This window comes from Sciurus carolinensis, chromosome 2 (assembly GCF_902686445.1).
Source record: "Sciurus carolinensis chromosome 2, mSciCar1.2, whole genome shotgun sequence".
In the NCBI taxonomy this organism is placed as follows: domain Eukaryota; kingdom Metazoa; phylum Chordata; class Mammalia; order Rodentia; family Sciuridae; genus Sciurus; species Sciurus carolinensis.
In genome coordinates this window covers 169,539,537-169,553,616 of record NC_062214.1, presented here as the reverse complement: position 1 = coordinate 169,553,616, position 14,080 = coordinate 169,539,537, and the positions used below count along the sequence as shown (strand labels likewise).

The 14,080-nt window shown below is 45.0% G+C and overlaps 1 protein-coding gene across 2 annotated transcripts in view; it reads left to right on the top strand.

Moving 5' to 3' along the window:
• The first annotated feature begins 819 nt into the window (after positions 1-819).
• The window catches only part of Map3k9 (mitogen-activated protein kinase kinase kinase 9), a 71,479-nt gene continuing 58,218 nt past the window's right edge, over positions 820-14,080 (top strand). For both annotated transcript variants that reach the window (XM_047540726.1, XM_047540725.1), the window contains exons 1-2: positions 820-1,541; positions 8,006-8,419. In XM_047540726.1, the coding sequence (XP_047396682.1) occupies positions 1,142-1,541; positions 8,006-8,419 (814 nt within the window). In that variant the 5' untranslated portion in view covers positions 820-1,141. The remainder of the gene's footprint in view (positions 1,542-8,005; positions 8,420-14,080) is intronic.

Sequence of the window (14,080 nt, the reverse complement as noted above, 5' to 3'; positions counted from 1 at the left end):
CTTCATTGAGGCCAGAAGTGTAGTTTAAAGAGTTCTTCTAAAGAACATTCCAGTGGTCCTGAAAAGCTTAAACAGGAGCTGGAAGGCTCTGGGGTAGGAGTGGTGGGGGCGGGTTTGGAGTAGCACGAAAGCTGGTCCTCCAAGTTGCACTAGGGAAGAGGTAGATCCCAAGAGGTAGAGAATCAACTGAAAAGGAAGCTGGAGACGACAGCTCTCTCCGGGGGTGCAAACCAATTCGTTTCTCCTCTGCTGACTTTCAAAAGCCCCTTTGCGATGAAGAACACCGGTGCTGCCCCGTGGGGCCCCTACCCACCCATGGCAAACAATGGCAGCGGCCTCCCTTCCTGCCTTTTCGTTCTGAATGAACTCTCCGCGTTACCTTCCAGGACCCAGTCTTCCCTCCTCACACACCCAATGAGGCCGGAGCCTCCTCCTGCCGAGTGTTGAACTCTCCCAGGAAATGGACAGGTGCCGTGGACCAATGGTGGCAGCTGCGGCGGGCCAATGGGAGAGAGCGCTGGGTCAACCTGGGCTTTGAGAATGGGAGAGCCCGCAGAGGGGGCGGTGCGACAGAGGCGCAGGGGGCGGAGGGACCTGCGAGGCGGCTGGCGAGGCTGCCCCAACCACTGCGAGAGGAACCTGTGCGCTGGCCGCCGCGGCCAATGGGAGAGAGGGCTGGCCCGGGGGCGGGCCCGGGCCCGCAGCACCGCCCCTCGGGTCCGCAGGGTTGGGGCGGAGCCAGGCCCGCGTCAGGTGGTCCCGGGCGTGCGGGCGGTGCGGGGGGCGGGGCGCGGCGCGGGGCGGAGAGGGGAGCGGCAGCCGGCGGGCGGCGGCGGGCACCGGCGGCGCTCCAGGTACCGGCGGCTGAGGTGGCGAGGCCGCCCCCCGGGGGCCAGCGGGCAGGCGGGGACTCCGGCCCGCCGCGCCCCTGTGCTGCGGTGAGCTTTCGTGCCCGGAGCACTCGTCTCTCCGCGGCGCCAGCCGGGGCCAGCCGGCTCTCCCCGCCCAGCCAGCCCCGGCCCTACCTGCGGCCGCCGTCGGGGGAGGGGGGTCCCCCCAGCTCTGCGGAGCCGCATGAACAATAGGCGGCGGCGGCTCCTGCGGGCGGCGACAGCCCCGCACCCTATGGATCGGCCGCTCCATGGAGCCCTCCAGAGCGCTTCTCGGCTGCCTGGCGAGCGCCGCCGCTGCCGCCCCGCCGGGGGAGGATGGAACGGGGACCGGGGCCGAGGAGGAGGAGGAAGAGGAGGAGGAGGCGGCGGCGCCCCCTGGGGAGCTGGGCTCCGACGCACCGCTGCCCTACTGGACGGCCGTGTTCGAGTACGAGGCGGCGGGAGAGGACGAGCTGACCCTGCGGCTGGGCGACGTGGTGGAGGTGCTGTCCAAGGACTCGCAGGTGTCCGGCGACGAGGGCTGGTGGACCGGGCAGCTGAACCAGCGGGTGGGCATCTTCCCCAGCAACTACGTGACTCCGCGCAGCGCCTTCTCCAGCCGCTGCCAGCCTGGCGGCGAGGACCCCAGTTGCTACCCGCCCATTCAGTGTAAGACGAAGGCGGGGCCGGGGATCCGGCGGGGAGGTGGAAGGATGGAGCCCTGGGGTGGTTGAGGAGGAAGGAGAACCCTTCATGAGGGCTGTTAGGGGTGGGAAGCGGGTACAGGGAATGATTGACCTGGGTATGGGTGGATGCGCGCACGTTGGGGTTCAGGGTCTTTAGCTGATGCCTTGGATAAGCTAGAGAAGCCGCAGGCCCTGCCTGGAACTCAGGCGATTGGACTTCTTAACCTTCATCTGACTACCTTAGCAGCAGCTCCTGGTTTCTACATCCTGAAGCCCCAGCATGAAAGTCTCCCCGATTCCCAATCCCTTCCTCTTCCTACTTGTCCTCCAAATCTGGAAGGATTTCAGGCAAGCTGGTGGTTACTGTCATAACCTTAGTTCCCAAGTCAGGGACCTTACCGACCTCATCTGTGGGTCCCCGCCTCTTAAAGGTATTTGCTTTGAGAGAGATGGAGGTGTCTCCCGCAGGGCTGGGCTGGCTCACAAGACCCGGAAGCGTGTGTGAACTCAGGGCCAGAAGTGCCTTTGAAATGTCGTGTTGGTTTCTGGGATCCTGATCCTGTATCTCAGAAGTTGTACCTTTAGGAATCATATTGAATTTTGTGCTAAGAAACGGGGTGGGGCAAGTGATGGGTGGAGAAATGATTAGAAAGGGAAAAGTATGTCGTTACCTCTTGAAAGTTAAGGAGCACAGGTACCGTGGCTAAGTCCCAGTCACGCTTTAGACAATACATTTTCTGTTTTGTTCTCACCCTAGATCCTTACCTATATTTGGAATTGGTTAAATCTCAAGGGGTCCATGCCCAGGGTTCCCTCCCAGGGCCTTTCTCCCAGTGTCCTGGTTTTCATCAATTTCCCAGGAGCCCCCTGTTCCACACCCTGTAATGAAATTTCCTTTTTTTTTTTTTAAAAGGATTTAAATTGCTATTAAAATCCCATAATCAATTATACTTGGTCATTTTAGAAGAAAGATTTAAGTACCTGTTAGTGCAGTTTACACTCTTTTGTATTTGATAATTTCCATAATTTCTTCCTTGTTACAAAGTATTGCTAATATATAGTGATTACTTTTTTCCCCCATATTTTGTATACTGAGCATCTTAGTTGATTTAAAAAAAATCATCCCAAGGGCTGAATTTGAATAGTCTTAAATTTTCATTCATAAATAATCTTCTTGCCCTGTAGCTTATTTTCAACTGAAAACTTGTGTTACTTTGTCTTAAGATGTGTTTTAAATACCAGCACTTAATATCAAAAACATCACCTTTTTCCTTGTTTTTCTGCTTTTCTTTTTCTTTTGGTGTTTTGACTGTCCAAATAATGTTCAAATTTTCACTTCTCATTTCTTTTCTCTCTCATTCAATTTAAAACTTCATCTTGATCTTTATAATGCCTGTAAGTGGCACATTACTTTAAATTGTTTCTGGGAGCTACATCTTCTTGGCTCTGGTACTGGTAAGATGAAGACCATGCAAAGGTCCTGGCATAGTGTTTTGAAATAGTGTTGAAGATGAACATGGCCATATGTTAGAAGACATATGAATAGTCTGGCATGTTAGGAAACAGTGTAGTTTTAAATGTAAGTTAAATTTTGTGGGTGAAGTTCTATGATTTTATTTTTAGGGGCAGCTAATGTCAGAGTAGAAGAGCTCTGTGAAGTTTGTGAGCAGGAACTTGATTTCTTCAGTGTCTTGTGCTGCTGGCTGTCTGCACTCAGGAGTGACTGTGTCTAGAGAGCCAGACATGTCAACAGTGTTCCTACCTATAGGAGCTCCTTTCCTGTAAGGTGGCCTGGACTTATCTTTTTTTTTGTAGCAAAAGTTACCTTGGATAGAATGGATTCCTAAATCTAGAACCCAAATGATGGGAAATAAGGCAGTACCTTGTGCTTATAGAAAAAATTGACTTGAAGAACAAGTGTTTGAAAGTGCCAGTAAGTGCTCTGATTTGGCCTCACTTGGGTATCTTTTTTTTTTTTTTTTTTTTTTTTTTTTTGAGTACCAGAGATTGAACCCAGGGGCACTCGACCACTGATCCACATCCCCAGCCCTATTTTGTATTTCATTTAGAGACAGGGTCTCTCTGAGTTGCTTAGCTCCTCTCTATTGCTGAGGCTGGCTTTGAACTCTAGATCCTCCTGCCTCAGCTTCCCCAGGTGCTGGGATTACAGGCCTGCTGCCACTGTGCCCAGCGGACACGTACATCTCTCATCTGCATGCTCTGTCCACCAGCTCAGTTAGTATCGCTCAGAAAATAGAGGTGATTGACAAACCTTGTCTCCAAAGACTGAGAATAAAATTGAGCCACTGACGACTGTTCTGCAGAGTCACCCTTTTAAATAACCTGGGGCACATATTATGAGATTACATTTTGGATCATGAATGGAAGACATGAAGTCAAGCAGTAGTGTGTTCAGGATTAGTTTTATAGTATTGTTTTTCAAAGCAAGAGCTTTGTTTCAAACTTTATTCAGAATTAAAGATGAAATTACTAAATCTTGTGTCAAAGAAAATATATGATAGTAATATTATAAACCATCTTTCATTTACATAGTGTTTTTATCCCCTCCAATGTCAGTATTAGAGTTTAGTTCTGAATGCATGACAAATATAAATAATGTGGGAACACATTCTTATTTATTTTAGTGAATGATTTACAAATGTATAGCTCCAAATGTATCATTTTGGGAGATACAGTCCTAAGTATTTGAAGAAAGAGTTTCTCTTACAAGAGAGTTGTGTCTGCTTTCAAGTAGGGCATACATTAAGGTCAGCATTGATTTACACTATTAATGTTCATTTCTTTTTCCTACATCTGCTAGAAATAGGATATATTTTCAGGTGCATGTAAGATTTTTAAATGGACAATATATATAGCACTCAGTTACTCCAAACCCACCAGAATGTGCCTATACATTGTTTCTAAGCATGCACTTGAGAAGGAATAACATCTTAACACCAAAAATGAAATAAGGTTTTGTTCCTGATATTCCTGGAAATATCCTTCCTCAGAAACTGAAGGATGTGCTGAATGCAGGTTGACCTGATTCTTGTTTAAAACCAGGTCTTGACTGGAGCAGAAGGGAGGAAGAGCCCCACATACTCGCTGCTGTAACTGAAGGTCCAGTTCCTTAACTCCTATCGGAAGGAACTTCTTAGGGAAGCAGAAAAGAAAAAAACAACCCCACCCCCCATCTTCTGTCTTTTATGTTTGAAAGCTATACTTTTGTTCTATAATTTTTTTTGAAGACCTGCATAAAATTTCCTTAACTACATTTAAAAAACCCTGAGATTTTATGTTTGACCCTAAGAGGTTTCCTGCCTTGTGAGAGATGCTGTTGGAGGAGCTGTCCTTTCAGCACCCTGGTCCTGAATCACATCTTTTATAGCCTCATGCTTTTAAATAAATATTGATCACCTACTGTGTGTTTACAACTATGTTTCAGACCAGAGGAAAGAAGGGAGACTGTAAAAGAAAATACAACAGTTCCTTCAGGAGAATTCAAAGGCTCAGTTGAGGAAATAAGATAATAAATTTGTTGAAAAGACACATAGTTTTTATCAGTGTGAAGGCTGGTAGGGAATTAAAAAAAAAAAAAAAAGAAGAAGAAGAATGATTCCCGTTTTGGCCAGAGACTCTTAACTTATGTATTTCTCCAAGAGGATTCCTAATCTCTCATTACCATAGGTGTGTCTTTTTCATTCACATAGGTGACGTGAGGCAAAAACTAGTAATCAGTCAAGATTCATTTTCAGGACTAAGAAATACTCAAACTATTTTAAGCAAGATAGGGATTTTGCACAGAAAATTAGGTGCTCACAGAATTGTTGGAAGTTCTGGGAGTAGAGGCTTTCGGCTGGACCTCTGGGAAGAACTCCCAGAACATTGCAGAACTGGCCTAGCAGGCGATCTGCCACTTTTCTAATTGGGAAGGTTACAGAATCTGGAGCTGCCATAGAAGATGTTGACGTCAAGAACACCCTGCTGTATCTGTGACTGAGAGATTAGGCAACCACTTAGCTATGAAACATGCCTTCCTACATCTACAGAGCTGGTGATTGGACACTCACACGCTATTGCAGACAGCCACAGTCACCAGAAGGAGCAATGAGAAGATGGTCTCCACCTCACTTCTGCCTTGCAAACCCTGTACATCCAGTTGGCAGAATTTTAATTTGCACCCAGAACTCTAGCTGTAAGGGAGCCTGGGAAATGTAGTTTTTAACTTTCTGGCATCTGCATGCTAGAAGGATTTTGGAATGGATGCTGGTGGCTAGATGCAGTATCTGCCATACCATTTATTTTTCAGGGAAACTTCCAGATGAGGTGATAACATTTTTGTGTGTGTGTCGTGCTGGGGACTCTACCCAAGATCTTGTGCATACTAGGCACATGTTCTACCACTAAGCTCTATCCCAGCCCCAAGATAATAACAGTTGGAACTTTTGGGGTCAAGATGGTCTCTACTCTTTATATACCTAAAGGCAGTTCATCTGATATATCCTAAGAGTTTCCTTTGTGCAGATTGCCAGTGCATTGCAAAACACAAATGAATATCAGCTCCAGATAGGATGGAAGTACTATAATTAAGCAAGAACAGATTTTTGAACACCACCAGCCTCCGAGTGGAGAGCGGGGGTGTTGTGGGGCTGGCCAAGTAAGGAAGAGAACAGCCAGCAGTGGGCAGTTCCTCCATTGGTCTTGCCAAAAGTTCAGAAATATATCTTTGTTTTCTTAGTTTTTTTTTTTTTTTTTTTTTTTAAGTAAAGTGTGATAATTCTCTGTATTTGTTTCAGATGACCCAATTCACTTTTGCAGATCTGAATTTGGTTTATTTCCTGCTGAGGTAGATTTTTGTTGATGCTGTTTTCATTTTTATTTTAGTGATCTCTTGGTCACCTACTAAACATTTGGCACGGTAAGTACAGTAGTGAAAAAGGCTGACAGAATCTCTGTTCTTTTTCACGATCCAGCAGGAAAATGGTCATCCAACAAGTAATTAAGTAATTTATAACCTTGATGATTCTTGCAAAATGGAGATTATTGTAAAGGGTTCAATGCGTGTAGGGGAGCTTCACTTCATTTGGTCATGGGGCTAAAAGTTCTTCTGTGAAATTGACATTTGAGATCAGAGGAATGAATTTAAGTCAGCCAGGTAAAGACAAATGAGATGGAGAGGACAGAGGATAGGGTTTTGTGAGAGAAACAGAAAATAACATTTTGCTCATAGAGCACTTAACACCATAACTAGCCCAAGATTTATAATCACTGGTAGCTATTATTATCTACCCATGAAAACCTTTCCAAACAGAGCTAAAGGTATAATCAAGTACCTCAGGTTCAGACTCTGGATTTGGGAAGGAGAATGAGTGTTTGGGGTGATACCGGAAGCATCAGGAATTGAGCTGGGGCTGGTGTCTGCTGGAGTCAGATGTCTCCTGTGAGGCTCCTTTCCCACACATCTCGGTCATCAGGTCCTGGTAGAACCAAATTCTGTAAGTCTCCCAGGTGGACTCCGTACCCCCGTCCTCACTGCTGCTGAGGCTCAGCACGCTTGGGTCACTACCGTGGCTTTCTTGGTGGCCCTTTTGCCTTTCAGGTTATACTGTACTTGGCTGCCATAATTGCTGTCCTTTCTAAGTCACAGGTCAAACAGCACTACCCTCCTGAAAATGACGTGACTCCTGTCATTTACAGCCTGATGTTCAAGCCCTTCAGAATGATTTGAAAGCATTTTACTACTTGGTTACTCCCCAAAAGACTTTGAGCCTCATCTTCTATCCGAGTGCATATGATCCAGGCACACTGGACTCCCTCAGGTTCCTAATATATCATATACCCTCATGCCCCATGTTCTTGTTCATGTTCTTCCCCCTGCCTGATTGTCCTTCACCCTGATCTCCTTCATCATCTGATGACATGCCTTCCATTCATTCTTTAGGGCCCATTTCAAGTGTTGTCTTCCTTGAGACTCCTTTTCCCAGTCACTCTCTTAGTCCCCTGTCCTGGTGTGGGAGTGAGTGACTCTTCTCATCCTCTTATCAGACTTCTGTAAACACTTTTCTCAAACTGTGGTGTGACTATTGTGTATCTGCCCTGGCCCTGAATCATGTGTTTCTCACCACCAAGTGAATAAGTCTCAGAGAAGGATCCCTGAGGTTCCCTGTAGTTAAAATGGTTGGTTCTTGATAGAGGATTCTCCCTGATTTTCCACATGAAATTTATGCTGTGAATATTTATTGAATGTCTACTATGTGCTAGTCACTAAGAACAATGCAAATGAAAAGAGGTTGATGGCAGTGCCTGCTCTTCTGGAGTTTACCTCACAATGAACGGGGAGACCGAAAAGTCCAGAGAAAGGACAAACTTGTTATGTTCACCTATTGAGGTAAATGAATGGTAAACATGTTCGGGATGTTCTTGACTTCTTTCTTTCTTCCTTTTCAGTGTTAGAGATTGATTTTGCGGAGCTAACCCTGGAAGAGATTATTGGCATTGGGGGATTTGGGAAGGTCTATCGTGCTTTCTGGATAGGCGATGAGGTAGCCGTGAAAGCAGCTCGCCACGACCCCGATGAGGACATCAGCCAGACCATAGAGAACGTTCGCCAAGAGGCCAAGCTCTTCGCCATGCTGAAGCACCCCAACATCATTGCCCTTAGGGGGGTGTGTCTGAAGGAACCCAACCTCTGCTTAGTCATGGAGTTTGCTCGTGGAGGGCCTTTGAATAGAGTGTTATCTGGGAAAAGGATCCCCCCGGACATCCTGGTGAACTGGGCTGTGCAGATCGCCAGAGGGATGAACTACCTACATGATGAGGCAATCGTCCCCATCATCCACCGTGACCTTAAGTCCAGCAACAGTGAGTAGTAGGAAGAGCCGGGCTGGAGGGTTAAGGGCACCTGCGCTCTGAGGCCACGGCTTCAGTAGGAGTGGATCCCAGTGGAACCTTGCCTGAAACCTTCCACTCTTGAGTGGGGATGCAGGAGTGGACTGAGTGCCAGGGAAGACTGGTTTAGGAAGAGAGGGGCTCCTGAGGGGTTTGGGATGGTTTCGAACTTTTATTAGCAGTTGGCAAAGTATAATTCTGGTATGTTCTGCAAAAACACATTTTTCCCCCTTGAGGGAAGTGTATACGTAATCAAAAAGGGATTTTCTTTTTTGTGGGACAGCACGTAAAAGCAGACCTGTACCACCTACTTGAATTTCTGCCTAAACACCTCAATTTAAGGTACCCACCCAAGAAGGGACCATTAGAAGAAGGGACTAATTTTGAAAACTGTGGAGCTGATTGAGGTGGCAGTGCCAGTTTGGAGAACATGACCTGGCTGGTCTTATTATGGAGTTCCTGGTAGCCCAGGGGTGGTATTAATTAATCCCATAACTACCTGGTGTTTAATAGCAGGGAACTGAGAAGTAACTGTTTATTAAACACCCAGTATCCATAAACTGGATTGTAAAGCAAGTGTTAGGTATAATTAAATAGCAAGTTGGTGGTGATTTCCATAGTTCACCTAGGCTGAATCAGAGGACCTAGGATTATACTTTATTTGTGGAGTGATTTGTGCTGTCTCCTGCCTAAACTGACTGTAGAGAGCATACAGTTGCTTAAAGGAGTGTGCTTAAGATCACTTTGAGCATCCTATCCCAGGGAGCTGGACATTTGAGTTGAAGGACTTTTGGGGTGACACGGACCCCAGGAATTTCATTCTCTCTGCATTCTTCTGTTTTAAGCCCAGAAATTCTTCTGACCTTGTTTTGTGCCAAGTTGTTCCAGGTGTGGTTATTTTTCTGTTGATGCTCTTGTTAATCAGTTTACTTTAAAAATGGCATTTTAAAGTTATACAAGTAGTATTTGTTATAGAAAAATTAGAAACAGATACACAGAAGAGAGAGCTTATTCAGTGTTTTCCTTTTGCAAGATCAATTCTTACATTTAGCATATTTTCTAGACTTTAAAATCATATAGGGGTTTTATATGTGTATATATATATATATATATATACACACACACATACACACACATATGTATATTCATATATATATTTACAAACAAATATACTTTCCAGTTTCCTTTAAAATAGCCTTTGTTACTTTTTTCTACCTGTGTACTCTCTACCCCTATAATATAGGAACTTCTTCCTAGCCAGAGTATGGGATGTTAGATATGCCTTTTAGTATGCTGTGTGTGGAGTTTTTTTTTTAAAGCATCAACTTTTTGTTTTTTTATTGCGATGCTGGGGATTGTGCTTGACAGTTGGGGATACAAACTGAGCTGTATCCCCAACTGGAGGTTTTAAATTATATAAAATAAAATCTGATTTCTCTTTTTCCCTTAGCCATTATTTTATCTCTTTATCATGTTCTCAGCCCGCTTCCCAAATTCTCTTCTTTAAATATGCTAAATAAATTCAAACTTTTGGTGACCTCTTGTTAGAATGTATTCTACCAGGGCTGGGGAAATAGCTCAGTTGGTAGAGTGCTTGCCTTGTAAGCACAAGGCCCTGGGTTCGATCCCCAGCACCTCAAAAACAACAACAAAAAAGAATGTATTCTACCTAGAGATTGCTTTGTATGATATATAAGAAGCAGCAGATGTGTTGGTAGAAAATGCGATATAGAAGCTGAATTTTCTTTATTTTTTCTTATATATCCTTATCATACTGGGAGAATTAGGAAAAGTGCTTTAATGTTACATAATTGAGCCTATTTAGAAAGCTGGGCTGGGATAATAAAATTGTGAAAGTTTATTAGTTCCTTGATGAAGTTTTAAATTTAAGCATCATTTCAAAATAGCTGTACAAATTTTACCTTTTATAAGATTTGCATTTGGGACTCTGGACTCTTGGAAAGGAAAAGCTGCCTTGCCAAAGTTCTGCTGTTGGTAGGAGAGGGCAGGAGGCCTAAATGTCACTCTGTTTTGCAGAATACAGTGCTCTGATCTTTTCTTTGTCCTTAAGTCCTTTGGAGGACCCTCCAGGCAGCATGTTGTGGAGAGAGAGGATTTCTATGTAGGGTAGTATTTTGAAGGACCTGTCAAGACATGACCAGAAGTGAGCCTGGTACACTGGACCTCATGGTCGGTACTGATGTTGATGCCAGCTGTAAATCTCACACGTGACTTAGAGTAGCTCTTTGACATTAGTCTGGGGTGGATGTTTGCCTAGGATTCTATATATCCAGTGGCCGCCTCATTGACCATTCTCATTCCATTGCAGTGGGCGCATGATTTGAAAAGCATTTTAGAAATGCTATGCCAGCTGGGTGTGGCGGTACACGCCTGTAATCCCAGAGGCCCTGGAGGCTGAGGCAGGAGGATCTGGAGTTTAAAGCCAGCCTCAGAAATTTAGCAAGGCCCTAAGTAACTCAGAGAGACTCTGTCTCTAAATAAAATGTATAAAAGGGCTGGGGATGTGGCTCAGTGCTGGGTTCAATCCCTAGTACCAAAAAAAAAAAAAGATGCTATGCCATTCCATGCCCATGGCCTTCAGTTTAGGAATCATAAGTTCTTTGTGTTTTGTAGACACTGTCCTGTTTCCTTGGTTTTTATTAGATATTCCAGAGAGTTGGTCACTCTCATATGAGGGCAGAATATTAGGAATTATATGTTAGCTGACTTTGAACTAAAAGAGAAAAAGAGTATAAATATATGGGGACCGTCTTTGTGGGAAAAGGAAAGTAGTTGGTGATAAACATACAGCTGTTATAAACTCTTAGTAAAAAGTGACATATTAAAATGCTTTATCATCCTGATCACCTACTTGAAACAGTCATTTGCTATTTACTGGCAGTATCACCTGTATGGCACATACACATTGTTGGTACATAATGTAGTTGAGTTTAGGTTTGACTGTACATAACCTAAGAAACATAACAAAGTAACAATGACGAAAATGATGGTAGGGCTGGGGACAGAGCTCGGGGTTAGAGACCTTGCCTAGCATGTGCAGAGCCCTGGGTTTGATTCCCAGTGCGGCAATAAATAAATAAATAAAAACAAAGTAAGGTTTACGTTTGTCTTTGAAAAGGAGTCTGGAGGATTTCAGGGTAGCTCCACAGTGTCGTCAGGGCTCCAGGCTCCTATTTTTTTTCTGTCATCCCAGTATGTGACTTTCATCCTCACAATAGCCTCCAAGTCCAAGAATGCTACTGGAGGACCGTTATTGGACCCAAGTACAGGCCTGAAGGAGGAGGAAAAGCAGAAGCACAGACTGAGGTGCTCCTAGAGACCTCCCGTCTAGGTCAGAGGTCTAGTACAACATGGTCGCCTAAGTGTGACTAACAGCAGAGGAGGCCAGAAATAGAGGCTTTATGCTGGGTGGTGGTGAGTTCCGCTAATAATCAGGGTCAGATACCAAGGACAAACACATCTGGACTGGGAGGCAGCCAGAGGTCTTGTCATGGGCTCTTTTTATTATTTTGTGGTATTTGGGGCTGAACCCAGGATACTACATCACTGAGCCAGTCTTTTTTATTTTATTTTGAGACAAGGTCTCGCTAAGTTGTCTAGGCTGGCCTTGTATTGCGATCCTCCTGCCTTGGCCACCCAACCATCTGGGATTACAGGCTTGTGCCTCCAGGCCTGGCTTTGCCATGGAATCTTAATGAAGAATATGCATTGGGAAAAACAGTTTGCTCAGATATTTAGCATCACGCAACCAAATAAGTTTAGCTGGGTCATGGGACACATGGCTCAGACCCCTGGTTTAACTAATGACTTATACTGCTTTACCACATCAAATCTTTAACTTAAACATCACATCTTAAAACTATTTGTAAAAGGCCACTGGCTATAAAAGTGGATTTATATCTCCCTGCTTCATCAAATTCGGGGGGAAACCAGTAATTTGGTTGTTAGTAAAGGCATTGGTGAAGGATATCTTTTAGTGGCAAGGTTGTCCTTTGGGGATAGGTCAGTGGATTTTAGGATTTTGTGTAGCAGGTGGTTTAGCATGAAGGCATTTGGCAGAGTAGCAGTTTAGTAGTTCTTTTAAAAGTAGCCTGGGCGTGGTGGCGCACACCTGTAATCCCAGCAGCTCTGGAGGCTGAGACAGGAGGATCCTAAGTTCCAGGTCAGCCTCAGCAACTTAGTGAGACCCTGTCTCAAAATAAGGGCTGGGGATGTGGCTCAGTGGTTAGGTGCCCCTGGGTTTAATCCCTGGGGCCAAAAAAAAAGAAAGAAAGAAAAGTTAAATTAGTAGGATTGGGGGTGTAGTTCAGTGGTAGAGTGCTTGCCTAGCTTGCATAAGGCTATGGGTTCCAACCCCAGTACTGCCAAAGGAGAAATAAATAAATAAATAGTTAGATAATATGAAAAAATGAAAAAGCTTTGGAAAAATCTTAAGTCTTCCCATAGGGAAGATAGTATTATTACTTTTATTTTATTATTAAATAACTGATAGGTATTCCAGAGAGTTGGATTTGGTCCCTGTCATGTGAGGGCATAACACTACGAATTATATGTTAGCAGACTTTGAAGTAATAAAGCAAAAAGTATGAACACATGGGACTGTCATGGGGAAAAGGAAGTAATTGGTGATAAACGTTCAGCTACTATAAAGTCTTAGTAAAAAGCCTCTCCTTTTCTTTCCTTCTCTTAGAAAACAAAAACATAAAGGTAAAAATGGTATTTTTCTGTGCATTTGCACATATTGTCACTGCTCACATATCCTAATAAGCGTACTGCTCGTAGGCCGCTCTTCGCTGCCGGTCGAGTTTTGTCAGCTGTGTTCCTGATCGCTGCACCATGGCCTGCACACTCCTGCTAGACAGCTGAAGTATTTCAGCTGTGTTATTTGTGTGGCCCTGCCGACAAGTAGGAATGATGTCATTCCACTCAATTTTGTTAAGGTCGATTTCTCTCCTGACTATACCTTCCTTAGCTTTCCAGCAACTCATTCTTAATGTGTAGCTGAAAAGAGCAGAGGTGACAGTGACCTCTATTTGATTTGGAACTGGCTACACCTACCATCCTCTCGTCAGGTGTCAGCTTGAAGTTGTCCTGAAGTCTTCGCTGCCTTCTCTCCCTCTTCCTCCAGGGGCGCTTTTTCCCTTCAGCGGAACTAGTCTCCTCTCTGTCCCAAACACACCCTGTAGTCCAGGCCCGAGGCCCTTGAGGTGGGAACAGCTGTGCTTGCAGGAGCGCTCTCACCTCATCTCTCTGCCTACCCAAGCCCTACCCAGGTTTCTGTGCTCAGTTAAACCTGGCTGCTCCTCTTGCTGAGAGCCCACCACAGATCCTTGCTGTAGTCTCTGCTCAGTAGCCATTTGCTAAATGTGGATCACCTGATGGTATGTTGAAGAATATTTGAGCAACAAGGGGCTATAGCCACTAGTCCAGCAGTTGCATGTCAGATGCCTTCCAGGTGGGGTAAGTCAGCAGCTAGAGTGCAGGTGGAGTATTTGGTGGGCACCATGGTGGAACGCGTGTGCTCCCCTGTGGTATTTATAGAACAGTGGAAAACACATCAAAACACTGCGCTGGCCTACAAGCCATGTAGTCACCACACTGCACTCCCTGGTC